The 25,530-nt window shown below is 40.7% G+C and overlaps 1 protein-coding gene across 5 annotated transcripts in view; it reads right to left on the reverse strand.

Annotated features, from left to right (window-relative positions):
* HECW2 (HECT, C2 and WW domain containing E3 ubiquitin protein ligase 2) overlaps nucleotides 1-25,530 on the reverse strand; it is a 257,468-nt gene that overhangs the window by 44,670 nt on the left and 187,268 nt on the right. For 4 of the 5 annotated variants that reach the window (XR_012664425.1, XM_048869350.2, XM_048869352.2 and 1 more), the window contains 7 exons: nucleotides 21,192-21,342; nucleotides 20,690-20,793; nucleotides 18,489-18,613; nucleotides 16,057-16,242; nucleotides 7,116-7,250; nucleotides 5,422-5,524; nucleotides 3,300-3,423 (listed from right to left, as the gene is read on the reverse strand). Coding sequence is in view for 4 of the 5 variants with exons in the window: in XM_048869350.2 (XP_048725307.1) it covers nucleotides 3,300-3,423; nucleotides 5,422-5,524; nucleotides 7,116-7,250; nucleotides 16,057-16,242; nucleotides 18,489-18,613; nucleotides 20,690-20,793; nucleotides 21,192-21,342 (928 nt within the window). In the remaining variant the exon portion in view is untranslated. The remainder of the gene's footprint in view (nucleotides 1-3,299; nucleotides 3,424-5,421; nucleotides 5,525-7,115; nucleotides 7,251-16,056; nucleotides 16,243-18,488; nucleotides 18,614-20,689; nucleotides 20,794-21,191; nucleotides 21,343-25,530) is intronic. The other variant, XM_048869351.2, reaches the window with a different exon arrangement.

A 25,530-nucleotide genomic window follows, 5' to 3' on the forward strand; every position in this document is an offset into this window, starting at 1 on the left:
TCTTCCCCAATAGGCCTTAATTCAGCAAGGTAATTAGGCATGTGCCTAACTTTAGGTGACTTCAATGGCACTACTCAGTGTCACATGCTTCAAATTAGGCACATGCTCAAGTATCTTGCTGAATCAGGGCCCTAAAAGCTAACTAGGAAAACGGGTAGCAGCATCATTATAAAAGATACACAGCGATGTGATGGAAGCGTCAGTCCTATAAAAACTGTGTGAGATGCAGTTTTAAAGAATGTGGGAGTAGGGGCTAGGGGCCAAAGGAAGGCAACTAATTCTTAACCAAGCATCATAACTCCAAGGAGCGAGAGCAAAGATCTGGCCATACAGTGTACCCACTCTCAAACCAACTATACTGAACAAAGCATCATGCTCCTCTATTCAATAAAATCCTCCATCCCTCTACTAAGGCAGGTAAGAGAGACAGACACATTTCTTCAGTCTAGTTACTGCAGGGACAAACTGTACCTACTGAGTAATGGATCCTATCTACTGGCACATACTAACACCTTTTTTACCCTTGGTCTGTAATTTTAAGCTGTGAACTAACTGATCCTGACAAGGTCCCCGCGGCGAGCTTGCTCTGATACTATGATCCGGGAACCAAGATACTAGAAGAAGTAAAATCTGATGATAGCGTCAACAATCTTTTGAACATCTTCTGATTTGCAAACTGAGTATAACAGGGCAGAAATTAAGAAAATCGACACTGGGGCTGTTCCTATTGGAGTAACTGAAGCCAAGAACCTCAGGGGAAAAAAACAGAAGTTGGTTTTATTTTATTACCTGATGGATTGGCTTGTTCACATGTTGAACACAATTCAAATGAGACAAGCCTTCTGCATAACAATATGGGTACAAACAGGGAATACTTCGACAGGCTGAGATCTGCTTTGATTTTCCTCCTCCCCTCAATTTTCTAGAAAGTGTGAATTCTGTTGGTAGTTGATTTCAGGGTTGTCAACCAGGACTTACTCAGAGGATAAATCAGTCATCAGTCTACTTGTTGGGACATGAAGCTCAGGGAAACTGCAAAGCAGGATAGCTGACTGAGCTCTGAGAACTTGCAGGGCATGCAGGGTCACTAAGAGCAAGTCTACATTACAATCAGAGGTTTGACCGCTGCATGTGCAAACATACCGGAGCTAGCTTGATCTAGCTAGCTCCAACAACAACAGTGAAGCTACGGCAGCACGGGCAGCAGCACAGGCCAGCCACTCAAGCGTACAGCCTTATGCTGCTGCGGCTTCACTGCCAGTTACTTCAGCTACACGTGCTGCAGTCACGCCTCTAACCGCGGTGCGGTCACACCCTGTGTATCGCGGCACAGAAAAGGAGGCAGGTAAGTAGTGCGAGCTCTTGAGCCAGCACATCCTGATCAGACTGTTAGAACACGCGAGACTCTGACTCTGGGAAGTGAGAGCACTGCATTGGGAGCCACAGTGCACAGTGAGATCAAAATCTTCCTAACTACCATAATGACAGATGTGCAGCAATGAACTCACACATTTTTCAACAGTAGTGTCTCCAAGACAGTTCTGGAAACATACATTTGAACACCAATTTCTAATTCCCATGTTAACAGCGAGTTAGTTTTACAGCTAAGCAGCATATACTTAATTACGAAAGAGATATACCCTAAGGGTGAAATTCACTCCTGTGTAAAGGGTCAGCATAAGACTTAAGACAGCATAAGACAAGTCCAGCATTTTTATGAGGGATTTAAAGCTCCATCCTGCAATGTGCTAAACCCTTTGACTTCCGTTCAGCAAAGTAATTAACTACCTGCTTAATTTACGCATGTTAGTAATCCCAATGACATCAACAGGACTACTCATGCTCTTAAAATTAAGTACGTGTATAGGAAAGACTTAGTGGCTTTGTGTTGACCCTCTGCACGGGGTGAATTTCACCCTGTATCAGTTATATTCTACCTGTGATATATAATACCATAATCATCATATAATATTATAAAGCATCTTTGATAATATACTATGTATCTCTTGCGGTTGTGCAAGAACTATACTGGTCTGTTCCTAAACCATCTGTGCAACTCTAAACATGCTAAATGGATATTGCTGATTGAACTTATCCAAAAATGCAGGGCCAACTCTAGGTTTAGGAAGAACCCTACAATATATATCAAGGAAGATGAGCAGGGCCCCAACGAACGCCTTTCTAACTGAATGCTTCACAACCATGGACCACCAATGGCCACATCTTGCCTGCCTGCCTGCGAGATTCTGTGACTTCTGGAGATATCCTACGTCAGTAGCTCCAACCCTTTTTCCCCCCCCGAGATACTTTGTCTTTGTAATGGAATGGCAGGCTGGCATCCTACTCTTCCAGCTCCCATTCCCCTTGCTCCACGCCCAGCACCCTGAGTTGTCCATCTATGCTCACTTTCTCCCCTGCCTACCTGCCCAGCATGGGTTTGCTCATCCCATCCCTTTTTGTTTTCATTATTCTCTTCTTCCCTGTTCCTCACTGAAAATTATTATTCACATGCACACACTCTCTTTCCACTTCCTTGGTTGCCCAAGGCTACGTGTTGCTGGCGATGGCAGAGTTCATTGGTGGCTCCGGGAGCCAGGCCACATGCACTAACGTGGTTAGGAAGAGTGCTAAGGGAGCAGAGAAGACCAGACCAGCTTGTCAAGCTGCAGTTTAAGAACAGGGGGAGGAGCCAGGTACCTTTTGAGGAGCTGTGGTTTGCAGAGGTGCCCATGGCCACATTTGCAGTGGGGAAGGGAAGGAAGAAGGACAGATCCAGGGTCATGCAGTTTCACCTGCTTCCACTATTCCTTTTCTTTCCCCTGCATCCCTCCCTAGCGTGGGAAAACTTGCCCTACTTGGGCACCACCTGAGGATGGCTGAGGAGCTGAGCAGAGAACCAAATGAGAAGACATGGAGAAGAGACTAAAGTGCGCTATTTATGGCCTTGCAACCGACAGGCTGGATGCATGTGTGCAAGTTCCTGAAAGAGCGTAACTGCACTATTGCAAAGGTCCAAGGCACTATATAACAGCACATTAAAGGAATGTTTCCTGCAGTTCTTTGATTAAGCTGAAATTACACAAGGTTTGGGGGATTTTTGGGGGGGGAGAGGGAAGAGAGGAAGGAGAGGGTTTAAGTTTATAAATGACCAATGGACATCGAGCAAGCAATATTGCCCCCCCCCCTTTTTTTTTAATACTGCAAACTTTGCCAGAAAAAAAGAATACGAATTGATGGTCTGTTCTGAAATGGGACAGTCAGTTGAAAGTAAAGCTGGAGAACAGAATCAACATCATTACCTGAGTGAATGATTCCTGGTAAGATCTGGTTGACGCTCTTGTAGAATTTCAAAGATATTGGGCTGTCGCAGAAATGCGACAATCTTGTCGTTGTAGGCTGTAAGTGGCAACCGAAAACAGCTTACTGCAAACAGGTGCATTGAAAAACAGCATTATATTTTTATAACTTCTGAATAATAATGATAATGGAATTATGTCTTTATATTCATAATCTTTTTATTTACTACATTAATATGATCTTTTCATTACATTTTTAGCCTAAAGGCTAGTGCTGGTTTTTGAATTTGGATATACATGGCCCACTTTATTATGAATAAAATTTTAGATTAAAACATCATCAGATGTTAATGTGCCTTTCTGAAGAATTCAGAGTATTATAATATTTCATCACATACACCCTCAGCTCACGCCAACCTGGAACATATAACCACATGAATAAAGTGTACGGGGCCTTATTTTCTATACTTCTTTATTTCTTAGACTTACAGGACCAGGTGAAAACATAAGCTCACTGCTTAATAGTAAATTGCATGTGCTTCTTATTGGCTGCACATTAATGTGTGGGTATTTTTGTTTTGCTTTCTCCTCTCCTTGCCTCCACTATTCTGAAAAATAATTATCTGTTTTACTCATATTAAGGATCTGATATAGTCTCACAAAAGTAATATCTTCACACAAGGCTGAAAATCTAGGCTTCCATACCAGCCTTAACTCATGCCACTTTGCCTAGGTACTGTGATTCTAAACCCTTATGGTACACAATGACAAGTGTATTGGCCAGCTCTTCTGCCTTAATGGTGAATTTCCTTATTTTTGCTTTCAAGAAAGACTCAAAGCTTCACAGATTTTATTCCTCTTCCTTTTTGTAACATTAGAATGAGAAAGGAATAAAATGAACAACAACAAATTCATAAGGACACTGTCAATGTTGGTATGTCAATTTGTCCTACCTTCAAATAGTTTTATCTGGCAAGAAATATTCTACTATTATCATATGCCTTTATAACTCCCCAGTTCTGTCACTGGGAACTATAACTTCCTTCCTAGTACCCATGATGATGATGTGTTGCACTAAAACCTAGTGCATCATTTTTTCTTCCTGCTCTGCAGCATGTATTTGAACATACATGGTTTACACAGCTGCACACACTTTTTATGACAATAGCAATCCTACTGCTGGACAGATTGGCAGACAACTTGTATTGTGCCATACAGGAGTAAGATGCAGTCACTAATGAAACTTCTAAGAAGGTCTGACAAATATTACAGTCAAAAGTAACGAAAAGCTATTGAAATGTAATTGGCAGTGGCCATCTTTTCATTTATGGTTTTTATTTTTACTGTTTGTTCTATCACAAAGAAAAAGATTACATAAATATTTTATATTTACTCATGTCTCTAAAGTGGTTCCACCTATGAAGCGAGGGCCCACTCAAAGTGTTTGTGCCTGTTCCACTGTCAATTATTAAACAGCAATTAAAAGTATCTTTGTTCAAAACATCTCCAAAAGCTCAACCTGAAAAATATACAGTGTCCATAGCAAGTGAAAGGAGTTTAAATTTGTGGTGACTGTGCTACTGAACAAAGATCAAGCAGATTAATCAATCACGATTTTTTGCACAATGTCTGTTAATTCAGCGCACTAAATTATTTTCTTAGTGGCGATTATCACAAAAGGCTTTTGTGTGTGTGTAACTGAGAAAAAATTTAGGCTACTGACCAATTCTGAGGTGCTTCACACCTCATGGAAGCCCTCTGAAATAAAAGCCTAGTATTTGTATTGAAATTAATGGGACTACATAGGGCCCAGGTCAATACAGAATCTGGCCCTCTATTTGTAACTCTTCTAGTTACTTCTGAGGGGAAGTTAATTAGAAAATTTAATGCAAGAAACCCTTTGCATTAACTAGCAAACACTTTGGTATTAATAAATTGGTCATGCCTGGAAGTTTTTCCACTATTACGCACACAAATTGAAATTCCATGATAGGGATTGATAATGGATAGAGCTAGCCATAACATACGGTAAAAGCAAAAATTAGAAAAACCCAGCAGTGCACACAGACATGCACAGTTAAATCAAAGTACACTTCCCTCAAGAGAACTCCAAGCCCTGACATACCCACTGGAACCATGTCCTGGTACTGAGCCCTGCTGACTGTATTAAACGTGCTGGACGGTCTTGGTAGAACTGGTGGTCCTGAATGACGGGAATCCTCTCCTACCTAAAAGTACAGTAGTAATTATGGTCAGCACCAAGCAAATAACAAAACAAAACACCTTCTTCATCATGGCCTAGATCTAAAAGACAGGAAACAATTCTCATGATGACTAAGAAAAGCACTAGAATCCAGCTCACACTCTCAGTTGTGTGGATTCTGCAGGGCACACACAAGTAAAAAGCACTAAAACAAAATTATTTTGTATCACCAAATAGAGCAGAAGGAACTCTGAACTCACACAGGGAGCAAGAAGGTGTTATTTGTACAGAATTCTTTTTCACAGAAAAGCAACACTTGATTATGGTCACTACTAGGAATCACTTTAATGTCAGAGCAACTTCTTGCTTTTGTGGGCTTGATCTTGTTGCATTACCATTGTTTTTTTGCTTTTAATTATTACTATTAATTCCTTTGACTTATTCCCGCTCCATTCTGTGCACTGAACATAGCAGGGAAGAACAAAGAGTTTATGATAATGTAATTACAGATTGCATCATATTATTAGAGATTGTATCAGCGTGTAGAGGGCAGAAAGCTGTCCTAAAGAGGCAGCACCAGTTTTCCCCCACTGCAAGGGAATTCTCAGGTCGTCATCAGCCATCCCCGAGTAAGGTACGTCAGGGGTGGGAAGCCGGGAAAATGCATGCAAGGAGTAAGGAAGCATTCCGGCAGACCCTCATCAGCTACAGTTGCTACTCACAGATAGCATAAATTAGAGCAGCCCTCTAGCTTCTCTAAATTATGCTGAGTGCAGTGTTGGTCCCTAACCAGACCTAAATGAGAGTGGAAACATGGCTTAGAATCACCCTCCCCACCCCTTTCCTCAACTTCAGTGAAGGTAAACTCAGTACAGTCAAGGAATGAGCCTACAGTATTTGCATATGCTTATAAACATAAAAATATCTTACAGTCAGGACATAATTTACTCAAAACCTTCTCGTGAAAACAATACAGTTCAAGAGCTTTGTAATCAGAACCCAAATACAGAATTTTTTATATTATAGATAAGGAGTTTTAAGCACTTCTACTTAGAATCCATGTTCTAAAAAGGTTATATTATTATTTCTAGTGTAATATCATATGGACCACAACATTTAACGGTCTGACATTCTGTCAGTGGTAAGAAGAATTTTTACCTTTCTTGGTCTATAGTACCATGGAATAGATGGGAAAATAGTATAACGTTTAGGCATGCATGCACACAAACTTGTTTTTCTAAATTAAATCGCTTACTTGCTTTGACACTTCCCAAGCCAGTGTGAATTGCTGTGCTAGTAAAAAACAGGCTACGGCTGTTTGGTGGAGAAATCTGTATTCAAGAGCCCTCCTGTGGTTTGATGGAGTTACTGCCATTTAATAGCAGCAGATAAAATCCTATCAGATTATTAGCTTAATCAAATCAGACCTTTCCTTGTACAATAAAGGCCATCATTGGCTTTTCAAAAGGCAAGAACGTCTTTCGTTTGCAGGTGGATACCACACTGGCAGAACCATTAAACGACTGACAAAATAATGTTTGAATGGAATGATGTGAAAACTGGATGATCCTGAAATCCTTGTTAGCTAAGTAACAGGAGGAGCAGTTCAGGCTTACCTCACCAGCACTGTGGCTGCGCTGTCTGGTTAAGTGCTGTCGATGCACTAATGCACTAGTGGGCCTGCTACTCTGCAAGGGAAGCCGTGGGTCAATGAACGTAGTGGTGCGGGAATTGTGGTCAACAAAAAAAGCCTAGAAAAGGAAAAAGAAGATTTCAGAGTCAACATTCATTGTAACTTAGGAGCTTCCTAACTACACCTTCCTGCAGTAAGTACACCGGCAGGAGAGAAAGTGCGTGAGAGTTAAAGCACAGGAGGATCTGGGTTCCAGTCACTGCTTTGAGACTCTAGGAAATTATCTCACTGTGCCTCAGTTTTCCCCTTCTGTAAAACAAGGATAATGTGTCTGTCTCTCACAGGAGACTTATGAGATTTAATTCATTAATGTTTATACAGCATTTTGAGATCCTCAGCTAGCCCACAACATGAAAATACCAAGACAAATCATGATTGTTCTTCTAGAAAAGAGGACGTGAATGTCTAACAGAAGTTATGTCAGCACATTCACCAGTTCATTTAATCTATATGCATCTAAAAGGAGGTCACTTAGTGGCAACAACATTGCACTTTAACAAGTTATTTATCATATCATTATAAATATAGATGGGGTGTGTACACGTCAAGCATATGATTATGTTCGAGGACACAGTGTGATTATAGGTTAAAAGGAGCTTTCACCATCCTTCTGCTAGAACTATTCTAGGTAGGCCAACTTAGAGAATCGACCAGGGATACAGAGAAGATGATGCCAAAAATATAAAAAAAGAATTTAAGGCAGGCCCAATGGTTTCCTGGGATAAGAAGAAATGACAAGTATTGACTGGTTAGCCATTTGCTGAGAGAAGGCCACGTGATCATGGGTCCTAAACCCGAAAAGCCTCAAGCTGCAATACAATTAGAGCAAAAAAAAAAAACAAAAAAAAAAACCAAAACCCCCTCTCTATTCCAAGATAATTTAAACTTGTTCCAGTTTTAGTGTCACACTTGGGAACCATTTCCTTGCCATTCTCATGCTTTTGGGGATTTTCAGACACTGTGAAGGAGACACGTGGCACCATAGGAGGAGAAGGATATCTAGACTGAGAATCCACCCAGGCGATCCCAAGGCAGGTACATCAGCTCCCAAGGGAAGCAGTTCCTCCTGTCTGTTCAATGTCACTTCCTGGCCAGGAGTACTAGTAGCTGCCTTGTAGTTCTGACAGCCTGCTTATGCTCATGCCTCAGCCCCTGTTACTGCTCCTGGGCTCACTCCCACTTCAGCCTGCTCTGCTCTAGCTCATGCCCCTGCTCCAGTCTGCATCTGCTCCTGCCCCAGCTGGCTGCCCCGCAATTCTGACAGCCTTCTCCTCAGCTGGGAGTTTTGGCTGTTGAGGAGGAAAATGGCTACTTATCTTCTCATAAGTGTTGTTCTGCAAGATGCGTTGCATGTGTCCATTCTATTGTGTGCATGGCTGTGGAGGAGATGTCATGCACCAACGCTAGAGTTTCCCTAGCGGTACTTGTAAGGGTAACCTGGCTTCCTTGTGCCTGGATCTAAAGATATAAAGGGTGGAACCCACTCCCCCAACTCTCCTTCACTTCCTTTGAATGAGAATCACATAATGAGAGACTTTGATGTGCTGGGGAAGGAGGGTAGGTCACAGAATGGATATATTCAACACATCTTGAAGAGCAACAGTTTTTCCTTTTTCAGGAGATTACATAGGTCCATTCCAGTGGAGGTGACGCCCAAGCTGTTTTCAATGGAGATGGGGCTCAGAGTCCCATCTGAAGAGGGACTGTTGGAATGCTTTCCCAACATTCATATCACCCCTTGAGGCGGTTATAATTTCATAATATCTAGCAAAGGTACATACACATCACTACCCTGGAAATATCAACGAGAGGATTGGTTCCTACAAAGCCAGTAGATGCTAAATGTGCTCTAGTTGAATGCACTGACAGTTTTTCAAGAGGTGTCAGAAGTTTGGCATTATAGCACACAAAAATGCAGCTGGTAATCCGTTTAGAAAGTCTGTGTCATCACAGGATGACCTCTCATTCTCTCTGCATAGGAAACAAAGAGCTGACAAGAAACCTGGAGGAGTTTTGTTCTATCCAGATAAAAAGCCAGAGTTCTGCACACATCCAGAGTATGCAGCTTTTGTTCATTTTTCTAAGTGTGTGGCTTTGGAAAAAAGACCAGTAAGTATATTGGCTGATAGTGGGGGGGATGGCTACTAAGAAGAGTACTTTACACAAAAGATGTAACACTGAACAACTGACTAAGGACTCGAATGGAAGCCCCTTAAGAGCCGACAAAATTCAAGCCCTAAGGCAGGGCCAAATCCCAAATAAGTGGGCAAAGCCTATTCAATCATTTCAGGAATCTGGTTGCTATGGGATTAGTGAACATAGTCCTTCCACCAATACGAGTGCGACATGTAGGAATTGCAGCCAGATGCACCTTGATCAAGCTGACTGCTAGATCTGACTCTTAGAGAGACAAAGTGGGTGAGCTAATATCTTTTACTAGACCAACTAGGGATGTAAATACCATTTAAAAAGTTAACTGTTTAAATTATTAAAATGTGTGGTTTAAACTGTTAACTGATTTAGCATGTGAGGCTGATCCTGCAGGCCGGTGCGGCTGGGACTGGGGCCGATCCACTGGCATGGCTAGGGCCTCTCTGGCCGGGCGGTGCTGTCGTGCCGGGCGGCACGGCTGGGCCCGCTCCAGCTGGTGTGGTGCTGCTGGTCGGCCGGCATGAGGTTAAGAGTTAAGGCAGATTAACTGGTTAACCTTTTACCTCCCTAGGACCAACTTCTGTTGGTGAGAGCCACACAGAGCTCTCCTTCAGGTCACAAAAGCTTGTCTCTTTCACGCACCTTGTCTCTCTAATATCCTGGGACCGACACGGCTACAACTACACTGCACACAGATCTGACTCTTTCAGGTGTAGAACAGAGTTCAAAATCTTCTAGATTGAAGATTAAGAGACACATATTGGTGGGTCACCCACATGGAGAAGTGTTTCCACTTATGGTAAGGAAGCTAAGGTGTAAGCAGAATATTCTGGATCGCTGCTGAACAGCGTGCCACTTCTGGCATTAACCAACAAGAAACCAACTCTTGACGTGAAACACTTGTTGAGTTGAGATGCAACACCTGACTGTGGTTTTATAAGATTATAGTCCTTGACTAGCTGGAGAAGTAAGGGACAGCCTGCGCAGATCAAAGTACAGGGTTGTCTTGGTCAGGCTGGGTCTATGAGGATCATCCTTCCTCTATTTGCCTTTCAGTATCACTCTGGGAATGAGAGGTACTGGTGAGTAAGCATATAGTATATCATTGTTTCATGGAAATAGGAAAGTGTCTGATATGGAACCCTGACTGTGGCCAGCTTTGGAACAACAGTGGGGGCATACCCTGTTCTACCATGTTGCAAACATATCTACTGGAGGAATTCCCACAACTTGAAATACCGACACATTAGAGTTCATGGTCTCTGCTTAGATCAGCAGGTGTGAAGCCTTGGGAGTTATATAATTCCTTATATTGAAATCCCACTTCTTGACTGCCTCCTGACATAGGTTGTCTGACTTGGTGCTTGTTTACATAAAACATAGCTGTGGTGCACGCCATGAGCACCTGGCCTGAATGAATGGGTGACAGGAACTGCTGACATGCTCAGAATGTTGCACGCTGCTTCACAGTTTGAGAACATTTATGTGTAGCCTGGCCATGTGAATAGACCACATACCTTGAGCCTGCAGCTCCCCACTCCATGATGGAAGCATCCATTTATGAAAGTCACTGAGGGGAGAACTGGTAAGAATGGGACTGCCCTGAACACAATGCCTGGGGGGATCCATCCATCCAGGGATGACAATACTCAGGCTGGGATGTATGCCAACTTGCCCAGGTGGTGTACCTCCTGGCACTAGACAGGTTTTAGCCATGCCTGCATACACAAGAGGTGGATCTTGGCTTGTGTGTCACATATGTACAAGTGGCCATGTGCCCCAGAAGCCTGAGGCAGTTTTACACTGTGGTTTGCAGCTGCTTCTTGAAGCAAAGCCTGGACAAGCCAAAGCAATTAAAAATGAACTTTAAGAAAAAAATAAAAACAAACACCCAACTGGATGAAAAAACGAGTGCCACTAACTACTATGGATAATTATACTCTAACTACATACACATTTAAAGGCAAAAGACTACCAAAGTACAACAACATGGTCCGACCATAGATGGTAAAAAAGGAACTGAAGGAGGATGCGGTGGTTCGCTCCACCCTTTATATCCTTGATTCCAGGCATGAGGTAAGGTAGGGCACCTGCCTGCCCACCCCTATTAGGGAAAACTTTCTGTTACCAGTGCATGAGACATGCACACACACCCCCTCGCCCCACAGTGGAATGGATATATGCAATCACTTGAAGATGAAATCAGAGTTCCTCTTATAAGCTGTATGAAAATAGACAGACAGAAAACATGAGTCATGCTATAGAAGAGATAAGTATTATTTACTATGGTGGGGAGCATAGGGTCACTTCTGGAAAGTTCACAAGACATAAAGGAGAACCAAAAGAAGCTTCAGACTATGGCATGGGACTACGATATCAAATTGTCCTTTTAGTTTTCAGGACAATGGGTTTGAGGTGTGGAAAGTTTGGAATTTGGGAAGGGGGGGTTGTCAAAGGGGAGAGGGATTGTATCTGTGTACTGTCCCTATTGTGACTATAATTTATGATTACTGTTTTGAAGTTTTCACTAAATAAATGTGAACGGAAAAGAAACTGAGGCTCCAACATATTGGGAATAGTTCAGCAGAGGACACCAAAACTCTTAAGGACCCTGATTGTCACGATGCTGTCTGGTAATCTGGAGCTAAAGAGAGATATGCCTTACAAATTGGTATCTGGGATGAGACAAACTTTATACAGGAAAACTATATACGTTTTGGTCAGCTGAGATATCTATAAATGTATAAATTAAGCATAATGTTTCTCTGTTGAATTTTGAAATGTTTTTGCTAATGGCAATGTTTGAGCCTCAGGCTAGTGGTGTCTACCTGGCAAAACAGTGATGTCATTTGTGACACTGGCTACACAGGATCCAGGCATTAAAGAATACTAAACTACTCTGTAAGCAGGATGGAACCTGTTTTACCAATTTCAATATTGGCTTTTTAAATTTCTGCAAGGAGGCAGAGGGAATGGGCCATGTCATCTTTGATATCTATGCCCCAGCTAATAGGTTTAATTCTCTTACTAGCAAGTGTCCAGTAATTCTTTTCAGGCACTGATATCTATTTTATCCAACCCTATCTATCAGTATTTTGAAGGAGGCAAGACAACCTTCCAAAGGCTGACTTCAATGTACCAACCTTATAATAGAGTATATTTAGAAAAACAAATAAAAACAATGATTCGATACGAAAAAAGTTACTTGTTTAGAACTTCCTTGCAGATGCCCAATTCTCTGATTAATGCAGCCATCTAACACCGCATATAATGCTTTTTTGTACCCACTTAAACTATGCTTAAAGATTATATTAAGGGTGATCATGTCTTATTAAGCATGAATGCTTTTAGGCCAGCCAGCAGCAGTCTATAATATAATAAAATGCAGATTTACTGCGCTGAAGCTTCCTTAAAGAAAGTCATTGGAACTTCAAGTCTCTGGGCTAATCTGGGTGCTGACACCACAGCTGGAAACTGAGCTGAGCACGCACACATGTGCACACACATTAAAAAAAAAAATCCTAATTTTAAAGAAACTCCTATCACTGGTCCTGGCAAGGTACAGCCAGGAAACTTACAATAGTTGTGCAAAGTGACAGAATCTTGGTTTGACCAAAAATTAAATCCCTTCCCCCTCAAAGAACTATAGATTTTTAAATAAAAGTTATTTCAAATAAAGGCTGTGAATGCTTGTTTTAATACGTTACTTCATCAAGGTTCAACTTTATTTTAACATTCCCTAACACATACTATTTATACACTAGTTTTCTGTTTATACACTGGTTTTCTATGTATGATTTGCTTGCAAATCCAGGAAAGATTTTTTTTTTTTTTTTAAATGAGAAGGCTGTTTAGTTTAGAGACAGGCATTTCAGAACTAGTTCTGCTTAAGCTTCCCCACAGAGTTCTACCAATGGACCTCAATTCACAGCCAATTGCGCAGATGTAAGAAACATCAGCATCTACTGGGGAGTAAAGCCCACTTGTCCCATTCTTTGTCTCTGCTCTAGCTGCTGATCTGTGAAATAAGACACTTTAATCTTCTTCACCGCCACTGGCCTAATAATTTGTGTCATGAAGAAAAATATCCATATATCCTCTAACTGGCAGGGTCCCACTCAGTCATTCATCCTCTATATCACGATATATAAATCCAAGAGTTCACTTGTGCACATGAGATATGTGTTTCATTTTTCACCTGCTGTCACCTTAAAAGTATGTTAAAGCATAATAAAAAGAAAGAATTTTTTAATTGCAGCACAACAGAGAGGAGGTATGGTCACCATCAGCACAAGTACTAAGGCAAGTAGAAGATATATTTATGCATTGTGGCAAAAGTATTGGACAAGCAATGCACATGGTACAATTTAGGCCAACCAAGCCCTCATTTAGGTCATACACATGCTATGATTCCTCTACTGTACTGAATACATTTTTCTACTGTGACTCAGCTTCCACTGGTCACTGCGGAAGCAACTACTACTTGTGGAAAAGCCAATTCATAATGGTGAGAACCAGCAATCATGAGCTAGGACACAGAAAATACACTTCAAAATATAGAGCTTCCTCTGAGGCTTTACTCAGTGCTTCCTCTGTGTTTTATTACGGCTGCATTAATCACGATCACCAAGTACTACACACAGAAATCCAGGGTTTGATTCTCCCTCTAGAGGATATGAGTAGCTCCTACTGAACTCAAAATGGAGTTACTCAGATTCTTCAGGGAGAGAACTGGACTCCAGGAAATTTAAGGGGAAGGGATCAGTGAGACAGAGAGGAAGAGGAAGAAAAAGGAAGTTAAAATAATTGTATCTCCCCCACCATTTTTACACAATGTTTTCCTTAAAGCTGCAAAGTAATAAATCCAAGACAACAACATACCTCAAGCATATTTCTTGCCTTCAGTTTGGAGTCTGTTTGTATTCCTTTCAGGTGTCAAGCACATTACTCATGTGGACACGCAAACATTCATGGCTAAACATAGCCAAGAATTATAGACATAGGCACTTATTGTCTTAGTCAGACTATAGTCCTAACTGTTGCACGCAGTTTTGCTGAAGCTGTGTTGGTTCCTGGATATTAGAGATAAGGTGGGTGAGGTAATATCTTGTATGGGATCAACTTCTGTTGGTGAAAGAGAGAAGCTTTCGAGCTGCACAGAGCTCTTCTTCATGTTCTGGCAGGCTCTGGCGCTGCTTTGAGCTGGTGGGTCCTGGATTGTATGAAGCTTGCGTCTGATGATGAGCTTGGAGAGTTGGGCGGTTGCTTACAGGTCAGAAGAGGGGGTTCAGGAAAGATTTATTTCAGGATGTGGTCCCCATCAAATATGGTCTGTACTTGTTAAAGGATACCTCCTACTGGTTCCAGTGTGGGGTCAAAGGTCACAGCTAGGGAGTATGGTTGGAGGGAGGTTTATTATACCCTTAGTTGTCACCTACCAGCTCACCCATGCAAAGAACCCATACAAAGCATCATTAAATAGTTACAATCCATACTTGATGACAACCACTTCCTGACAGAAATCTTCCCTGAAACCCTTCTCTGGCTTTCAAACAACCCACCACCTCACCAAGCTCATCATCAGAAGCAAGCACCCCACAAACTAGGATTCAACTCAGAGCAGCACCAGACCCTGCCAGACCAACAGACGCGAAACCTGCAGATATGTCTCCATTGCTACAACAATCAACACCCCCAACAACACACCTTTCAGAATCCATGAGTCCTACACATGCCTATTACAGCATGTGATGTACTTCCTACAGCACACTAAATGTCCCAACAACAATTATGCAGGTGAAAGCAGACAATCACTATGCTCCTGAAATGAACTCATACAATGATAAAAGACAAAAACACTGCATCACTTGTGGGTGAACCCTTTTCACAAAGTGCTCACCCTATATCTGGGTGCTTATAACCCCCATCCCCACCCCACCCCCACGACCGGAGAGATGTTAACTGGCCATTTCACCTTGAAAGGTCCTTTAAAATATGTGAACTACTTATGCTAAACAATCTGTTCCACCTCGTATGTAGTTGTGACACTGATTACATTTCACAGGCTTGAAGAACAAGTCTGGAAGCTTGAAAGCTTGTCTCTCTGACCAACAGAAGGCAGTCCAACAAAAGATATTACCTCCTCCACCTTGTCTCTCTCTAGTCCTAATTACCATTTATTTCTCACCCAAATAGATATCACTATCACTCCCTCACATGTTAATTCTAGTATACTTTTATTCTTTCCTATACCTATGCAAAGGAGAAAATGCCACTCCAGGTAGCCCTATTACAATGTAAGGCCACTGAAAATTCCCAGTGGTAGCTTCAACTTAACTTTTGTTTACTTAGCATTGAATATAAAATTCCAAATGTCACGGTCATACAAAAAGTAACTGTAATTGCCCCCTGCTCAACAATATTCAATAATATTTTCCCAAGGAAAGAAGCGGATCCAATATCACACCAACTTAAAAAAAAAGGAAAATTAATGTAGGAACCACAGAACAAATTTAAACTTTTACTTCTGAAATAAATATCATAACTTTTCTGACAATGAACATTTCTAATTCAAAGGATGGGTTAAAAGATCCTAATTCTTTTAAAGTGGCCAAACTACAGCCTTAAATCTAGAAGGCTTTTAAGAGCAGATGCTTCAATCCCATCATTACAAAGACAAAATCCAACCAGCATTACATGTGTGTTCCAGGTACCTTGCCCTGATGGTCATGCTTCATTTCCCAACCTCTCGGCAGCTCCAGCTGTTTGTTAGCAAACATATTGAGGAAGCCCACCAAATCTCGATTATGCTGGTAACGCTCAAAATGGTGGGTGTCCCGCCGGACTTTGGTGATCATGTGCTTCAAACACGTGTTGTTTGTAAACATGCGGTAGGCACTCTGAAAAATTCATAGTAAAATAATTTCAGGAAAGGACACAAGAAGTTAAACATCTACATAGACAGACAACAGTTGGATGAGTGTCCTACGTTCCACTGAGTGGATAATAACTTGAACCCCAAAGCACTTAAGCCTGAGTTCAGTGGGCACTGGTCCTTGCCCAGGAGCAGTCTCACTTGAATTCAACAGGACTGCTCACATGTTTAAAGTTATGCATGTTCTTTAGTGATTTGCTGAACTGGGGCCCTGACAATTAGATAAATAGTCAGCAATATGGAAGAATGGACATTAAAGAAAGAATAGCAGAATGGGAAGCAGTTATGAAATAAACATTTCCCAATATATTTGTTCATAAATGTTCTATTCTTGCAGGCTTTTCCGAAATATCTATATTTTAATCAAACAAAAGTATTTAGCTCTTTTTCCCTGCAAAGGCAGCCTTCCTAATGTAAATTTATGGCCTGCAGCTCTAATAAACTTTGAAGGAAACTGTTTCCAGCTGAACAATAATAGCAGAAGAAAAGCCATGAAGTCTTCATTGCCTGACTCTATTCACCCAATGAGGTGCAAACTATATTTTCCAGCATTCCACTTCACTGATGTTGGTATAGTTATGACTGCTTCTTCTAGCAGTAAAATTGGCCTAAATTGCAGAGACTTCACAATGCCTTCTTAAGCATTCTCTTAAGGGTAATATATATAGAATAATGTAGCCATTGTACCTGGCAACAAAACTGAAAGTGTATTATAGTATGGCACTATATTCTTTTATGGAAAGTCACCAGGGATTGACATTAACATTGTTTTGACCTACTTGGATTCTAAAAGGACACTTGGCGTGTTTGATTGTAGCTCTACATAAACAAAAAGAATGAAAGTCACAGAAATACACATGCCTTTTTTTCATCAAACAAAAATGGACCCCTGCCTTATGAATTAAAGATGCACCTATGCAGGCTAGATTCCATGCAGCTGATTGGAACGATACACACACCATACGATTAAAACTAACACTGCCCAGTAGTTTTAAAGCCACTGAATTATTAACAGGAGTACTTGCAACAGTGAAGTATTCATTACATTATTTCTATTTATAACATGCAAGGAAAAAATACTGAACAGAAAAACCTATGTAGGAAAGAGACTATTGGAGAATAAATAGGGAAAACTTTAAATCAAATATGGGGGAAAACAACACAAGAGGCCTCTTTTATTCAATGATTTCTAATGTACTTTCATATAAAATAGGTGAGTATGAATATGCTCTACTTAAATCCTCAAAATAATGTAACTTGAATAGTGCACACAACCGGCCATCTGCAGGGGTGTATTTAACCCTTTATAGGTGGATCACCTGTTGCAAGAAGCACATTAGTTATGTTTCGCAACATAAGACTGGGCAAACAGATAAGCCAAAAGTAAAAACTAAAGGCACTGTAATGCCTCTAAGGGCAGTTTTTATATCACACCCAGCTCCAAAAGAACACACATCCAGCTCCAAAAGAACGCACTAAAGCAGTAGGATTTCCTACATCTGCCTGAATACACTTACCAGTATATACTGTATCCAGTCATGTCTGTAGATTGTAAGCTGTTCAGGGCAGAGATTTATTTGTTTGGCACCTTCCCTCTATTGTATAATGCCATATACACTTACAATGCTGTATACGGTAGAAGCCATTACAAAGTTAATATTTACCACCATTACTGGAGTGATATCTGATAATGCAGAGATTCACTGTGTGTAAAGTAGACAATAACTGAAGCATCTCAAATAACATGTTGGTAAATGGGTAAATACTGGTTCTTTAACAGTTATCACTGTAAATAAACAAATAAAATAAATAAAATACCAAAACAAACAAACAAAAAAAGATTCACCATTGCATCACTCCAGTTTTCTGCACATCTAATGTAATGCAGTGGTGAACCAGACCCATAACAAATAAACGCTGCAGTTCCGCAGCACAGATGAAGTCGAAAACCTTGACTTAACAGCTGGTATACTGCCAATTTTCCAGTGTTTTCATGGATATGCACAGCTTGAATAGTAAAGTAATAAATGCCCCATACTGAGTAGCTCATCACATAGTTTCCTTTTTCATATCTTAGCCTCAAAATATTGAGTAAGATTTTTATACTTATATATATATGTATGTATATAAGAAAAATACAGAGACCACAGATGTGCCCATATTTATCAACATATATTTATGAAATTGCATGTCGGTATACACTGTACTCACAGGGTTAGAATGCAGCACTGTAAAGAACTCTGGACTGATAAGGAATTTCACCGGAGGAGACTGCAGCAATAAAGTAAGCCTGGATCTGGAGGTAGAGTGAGGCAGAACATTCTCCCTTCGGAAATCTAACAATGAAGTGAGTGACAAAGGTTTCCAGTAATAACTTTTAACAAAACCTCACTGCAAACAATGACACTGATTTGCATTATACACTCATCATAATTCCTTGATGGACATTTCTCTCTGGTTCTTAAAACAGTCTCTACATAAGTGTACCTCAAATAATCCTAATTTATCAATGCATGTTTGCTGAAGATATCAGAGGTTTCCAGGGTAACAGTGTAGTAATAGTTTTTAATGTTTTCTGATGTAAGATATACAGAAGTGCCGCTCTTACAAATCAGTATTTACCCACAGTCACCACACAATGGTACTTGGGATACAAGAGCCATATTCCTACAAATGGAAAAGGCGGCAACTGTGGTGTGTCAGATACCATTGTGCTGTAACTGCAGACAAATACTGATTGTTTTTAATGCCAACCAATGTGAATACATACAGTGCATATAAAATTAATGTAATTTGTTATATGTTCCACTTCTCCTACTACAAGATAGCCAGCAATGAAGCACTGATCAGTTGTACAGTATTTAACCAAAATGCTCACACAATGGAGGAAAGAAAAAGTTGGGTACGGAAATCGATTTCAGTTCCATGTTTCCAGATGGATATGATAAACATTTGGGTGTCCCCTGAGCAGCCGCTTTTGCTTATTGATTTCTCACAAATATCATGAACCGGAGAGGAACCATGGATATCATCTGTTATATTCTTTCAACTAGAAAGGGCAACTAGTAAGCCTCTTTTAAAACAAACAGGAGATTTGGATACAGATTTTAAAGTAGATGGGAGATTGTAAACATAGATTGGGATCATGATCGTACCCAGGTCCACCAAAAATCATGCCATCTTCCATCCTTCACAAGCCCATTCTTTTATGTGTGTGACAATATGCACAGGGTCATCCTTCCTCACTAATTCTGGGAAGTCCAGCCACCCGTAAATGACAAATGAGCTCCGTTAGGAAGAACACTATACTTTAAAAAACTAGAGTATATAACTTAATAGAGGAGACAGGAAGAGGGAAAGGACAGGTGTTAAGTGGGAATAAAAGCTGAGGGAAGAACAGGGACTTCAAAGGGGGGGGTGATCGGAGAGAGACAAAAGAAGGAAGGAAAAGATAAACGCAAATGGAGAAAGATAGGGAACATAATAAAGGAGGGGAGAGTGGGAAACAAAGGTACTGTCTGAAACAAATATGGAGAAAAATATGTCAGGCATTGAAGGAGTTCTGAAAAATGGAAGAGAAGAGAGATGAATAAGAGGAGAACAAGATTCTTAGAGCTACTGCTCATGCAGTATTTCCCTCAATTCCTCCCACTGTATGTCCATCATAGGGACGCTGCCTTATTCTCAGATGACATTCTCATCACTTCTTTTGTGAAAGTCAGTAGTAGAACATCTAATTAGCTTCTTGGCACCTCCAGCAGTCCCTGTGCCCCTCCCCCCATTGCCAATAATGAAATTATGCACTGAGAAAGACCCTGACTTTTGGCTTCAAGGGGTTAACTTTAACAATGGAAAAACAATGGAAAAACCTCACAATTTCAGACTTGAAATTGCCTGACAAAATGGAGATTCAGGTTACTTCTCAGATATATAATTCTGCTGGTTTAATTCATTCAAACTCTAAGCTCATCTTCCCTGACATTAGCAACAGAAGCAACACTGATAATGAGCTCAGAAGTCAAGAGAAGAAGGGGAATTCATATTAACAGAGTGAAAGGAATTACTACAGAATAGCCTGCTGTTCTCTCTATGCCACCATTAATAATACTAATCACTAAAAAAGTTGACAGCTGCAGAACATTTTTATGCAAATGGCCTACATTAGCCATTTACATAGCTTCTTTACTCTCTCACATTAGGAAGCTGAAAAACACACACACACACAATTCTTCAACATGCTGATTGAATAAGTCCTAATAAGCCGAGCCATCGCCTGCAGAAACAGGACAGTAAATGATAGTAAACGGTGATCCAGTTCTATGCAGACAGAAAATAGGGTTCTCCTTATCTTGCTCTCGCTAAATGGCTGATTGGCTGAACTCTCCATTGATCGACATCAGTTTTATTTTTACCTGCATTAGAATGATGGAAGTCAGTATCCTCTCCAGCTCCATCAATGGCATGTGGGTGCTCTTCAGGCCTATCATTAGTCATCGTTCGACGAATACTCTGATATCTAGAATTACAAGACTGGATTTACATACACTACAGGGTGAATATACCCTACATCTGGCTCTAGGAAACTCCAACTACTGAAGCTTGTTTCATTTGCTTTTTCTCCCGTGCAGCCTAAAATCTACTGATGTCTGATTATTCATAGCCTTCTGTGGCCTGAATTTTTGTGGTTCCTTACCCATTGTTTTTGGCCAGGTTGCCATTGAACATTAATGGAACACAGATTATAGTAGCCTGCATCCAGATTCAGGGGGACATTCAGAAGAACCACACTTAAGATACACTAGTCTACAAAAGACGGCGCAGAGCTACTCATGGTAGCAGCTGGGACCTAGTCCTCATGCCAAGCACACTTTTGGTACTATAAACTTAATAATCACGGACAACAACAATTCTTACCGGCGATTCAGCTGCTCCATTTGCTGTATAGAATTTGACCTCTGGAGGATCTGTGGGGCTGGAGGAGCTGTGGGTCGCTGCCATGTTGTTGTTCTGTTTACATGATCCACGTAGAATATCCTCCCATGGCTGTCGATTCGGGCCTCCCAGTCTGAACAGCAATAAATCGTCATGAGGTATGATTTTTCTTTAAATTTTGCTGCTTTTTAAACTATACCTGTTGTCCTGAGTTTCTATTTCTCTTCTACAAGATTCCTTCAATCCAGCACTTTTTGATTGCCCTCTGTCTACATGACTCATAGCTAAAACCCCAGGCTTCTCTCAGATGTTATTCCGCAAATCAGCCTCCCACTGTCCTGAGTTTTTACAGAATTCACATGTAATATGGATTTTCCAATATGTGCTGATGCTCCACTGAATAGGGAGTGTGTGACCCTCGGCAGAATCTATGTGTTCACACCCTATGCACTAGTGCAATGATGTTTTGTACAAAATATGCCTTGTGAGGTATCATTTGAAAACTACCACCACACTGGTCAATAATATCATTGTAAAATATATGTGACAATGCTGTATGTGAAATTATGAATACTCATTGATATTATGCTTTAAAGTCTGTGACTAAAAGGTGTTTAAACCAAGCATGCAAGGTGGATGGATTAACAGGTTTTGTCCAGAAAAAAGGAAAGAGGGTGTGGCCAAATTCAGTGGGCTATTTATTTGTATTGTAGGTGGCAGCAGGAAGAGATAATTTGCACTTTAGCAATCACCAGCAGAGGAGGAACCAGCATAGAGCCTTATCTTCCAGAACCCATGGCTCGTTTACTGAGCATGAACTAATGAACTTTATTTGGGGATAGCCTTCAGAAGAATACATTTCAGAGGGTCACTGGACTATATGAAAGGGGAAGCAACCATCTAAATTATCCTTCACCATAAGGAGACAAAGAAACCAAGTGATTTGACCTCTGTGAGGGGTCCTAGCCAGGCCAGTCAGTAAAAATTTGGAAAGAAGACTGTGGGTGAGAGAAAGACCTTCTTGAACAAAGACTATCTTGCTCGGTGAGTGTTTTCACTTTTATTTGCTTGCGTCCTTTAATTTTAACTCAGTATCACTTAACCTGTGCTCTTCTGTGCATACATTTGTTTTACTTTTAAACTTAATGAACCCAGCACTGTGTTTGAACTGAAGTGATAGTTAACTCTGATTAAAGTAATAAGCTGTACTTTTGTCTCTTTAAAGAAGCAATAAACCTTACTGCTTCCTTAAGTGTTGCAGAGGAGGGCTGGATGCTTCCAGGCAGCCAGACAGTTTTGGGCAATTCAGGACTGGGGTGTATGTTGGTGTCACCCTGCAAGTAGTAACCACAGGTTGTGTTGTAGGCAGGCTACTGGGGTCAGAGTGCTGAACCAAGGCTTCACAGCACCCAGACACAAGGGAACTGCATGCTTGTCTGCTGGTGCCCTGGATGTGAGCTACAGCAACAGAACATTTAAGGCACTCAGGATTACAGGGCAGACAGTGACACAACCTCTCAGTGGGTTTGTACCCCAAAACATTACAGAGTGTGAATCCCAAATTAAACAATTCAAGATATTTGGGTTCACTCACTTCATCTGCAGTATGCTGTGATGCAGTCATTGAAGTTTACGGCAGGTCAGAAGGCCAGGTCAAGTTCCATGCACCAAATGAGCTCCATTTAAGCCCGAATATATAGATTTAAGCAGAACTTCAGGGCTTGTCTACACTACCTACCAGATCAGCGGGCAGCGATCGATCCAGCGGGAGGGGATTTATCAGACGCGATAAATCAACAGCTGAGCGCTCTCCCGTCAACTCCGGTACTCCACCAGAACGAGGAGCACAAGCGGAGTCGACAGGAGAGCGTCGGCTGTCGACTTACCGCAGTGAAGACACTGCGGTAAGTAGATCTAAGTACATCAACTTCAGCTACGCTATTCACATAGCTGAAGTTGCTTATCTTAGATCGACCAGTACAGGAGTGTAGACAAGCCCTGAATTGCACCTTTATAGAACAGAGGTGACCTTTGTAAATCTTAACTAGTTGTTTTGATTTTGATACCTAGTGGTCGGTTTTTTCAGCTGTCAAAAATAGTAAGGCAGATTAGTTAATGATACATAATGTGTATTTCATTGTGATAAATTACTCTTTAGAGAGGAAAGATTATATTAAATGCTCTTCCAGTGCTGCAGTGTATTACTATGATAAATGAAAAACCACATTCAGCTAAGCATCCCTTAGCAGAATTCACACACACAGTAGAGTACTAACAAGAGACTGTGGAAAACAACCAGGCACATTCGTAGGGAAAGCAACAAATAAATGGAAGGAGACAACCTTAATTACTTGCATAGAAGCTTGTTTACCTCTCAGGACAGGCACGCCAATTGACCAAAAGTAATTAAGCTTGGTAAAACTAAATTTTTCGGAGTGCTGTAACCTCTTACTTGGCTTTCCAAAAGGACTGACTATTTCAGAGTATATAGAGATTTTATATTCAGGTGAAAAAGGCCTTTCTAGAGGGAAATTTGCCTCTATTTAGCACATATATTCTCCACTCCTTTCTTCAAATCAAGTCGCAGCTGAACAGTGTTGTGCTAAGAGTGTTAAGATCCCATTCCGGAAAAGCACTTGTGAACATGATTAACTTTAAGTATGTAACTAGTCTATTTTCTTCAAGTTAAGCACAGGCTTAACTGCTGCGATGCACTGAGACTGCAAAGTCATTACTGAGGCAACCATTCAGATTACTGCCTCCTTCTATCAATTAAACTGGATGCAAACGTGCTTACAAAAATGTATTTTTAAAACAAAAGCTTGGAAGTACAGTGAATTTGCATAGTTTCTATGCAGTTAATCAAGGTTTTAGAATACCAGGTCATCTGTTTTTTGCTTTCCCTAGTAATACAGTGAGTAATTTGTAAAATCAGCATATGGTATATGTATATTGCATAAATAATATATATTTTTCTAATTTTTGATCATCATCTATATGGCAACTGGAATAACTATTTTTCTTCTGTCTCAGCTTGATGTAATAACACCAAGAACGTATCCCAAAGCACCTTGAGACTGTGGTACGCTGCCCACAACCTTTGACTGAATAAGCATGTTCCATTACAGTGAGTGTTCCTCCAGATAACATCACAATATTAATAATGTAACATTCAAGCACATTTGCAGACAGAAAAACTGAATCCAGATGGCATTTAGTGTTTTTTTCTGGTTTAAGTTTTATTCATAGCAGCAGATGGATAATCTGTATATACCCTTGCACTGTGCCTTGATTTTTTTTCTCTAAATATTTATAGAAGTATAGAGGCAGGGAGGAGGGAGGGAATATCAAGGCTCAGTATTCGGTACAAACACACACACACCCTCCTAGTAAATGACAGTGTTGCAATATTATATTGCAAAACAAAATGTTAATATTATGAGATTTTTTTTGAAAGGTAACAATTATAGCAGACACAGCTTATGAGAAAAATAAGCAGTTTGTATATACATCACTGCAGTATAAAAGCCACCTCTCAAATGTTTCTAATTTATTATATCTTGACTTGATCTCATCTAAATATTTCCTGTAAATGTCCTGTATCTTGTCAGTGAGAAAAGTGATGAAAATGCCAAAAATACTTATCTCCCCCAGGCAGGACTCTGAAAAGAAATACTGTGTTATGAGAAATTTTAAATTAAGGTGTAGGGTGCTAACATTCTCTTTGGCTGACCTGGTAGTTGGGGATTTTTGAATGACAACACTATCATGACCATTTGTTGTAACAGAATCAAACTGGAGCAAGAGGATAATGGGCTTCATACAGTACTCCTCTGAGGTGTCTCGTTACTAATGCCAACACAATCCTATTCCATATGGCAAGATTAATATCTTACTTTTTATTAAATTAAATGGGGAAAAATCCTGATCCCATTCAAGTCAAAGGGAGTTTCTTTTCTGCTATTTGACATCAGTCTTCAAAACCACCTGCCTACTCTCACCACCCCTTGGGAAACAAAGAATAAGTAGTCAGGGCTGATATAGGTTAGTGATAGTCTACGAAGGTGATGTTGGTAATTGGCTTCCATATTTGGGGGGGGGGGGGAGGGAGGGGGGGTAAACAATGTTTCCCCACTAGCAGTGTACAGGTAGATGATATAACCCTTCCCCTTCAAATATTTAATACTGACTGGGTTATCACTGGGCCAGGGTTATTCATGTGCATTAATCAAGTAATTGAAAGCAACGTGCTAGCCACATCTACAATATTGAGTAACGATTTCTAAGCCAATTTAGAGGCATCCAATAGTTAAAATAAACC

The sequence above is a fragment of the Caretta caretta genome, chromosome 11, assembly GCF_965140235.1.
Source record: "Caretta caretta isolate rCarCar2 chromosome 11, rCarCar1.hap1, whole genome shotgun sequence".
Lineage (NCBI taxonomy): Eukaryota > Metazoa > Chordata > Testudines > Cheloniidae > Caretta > Caretta caretta.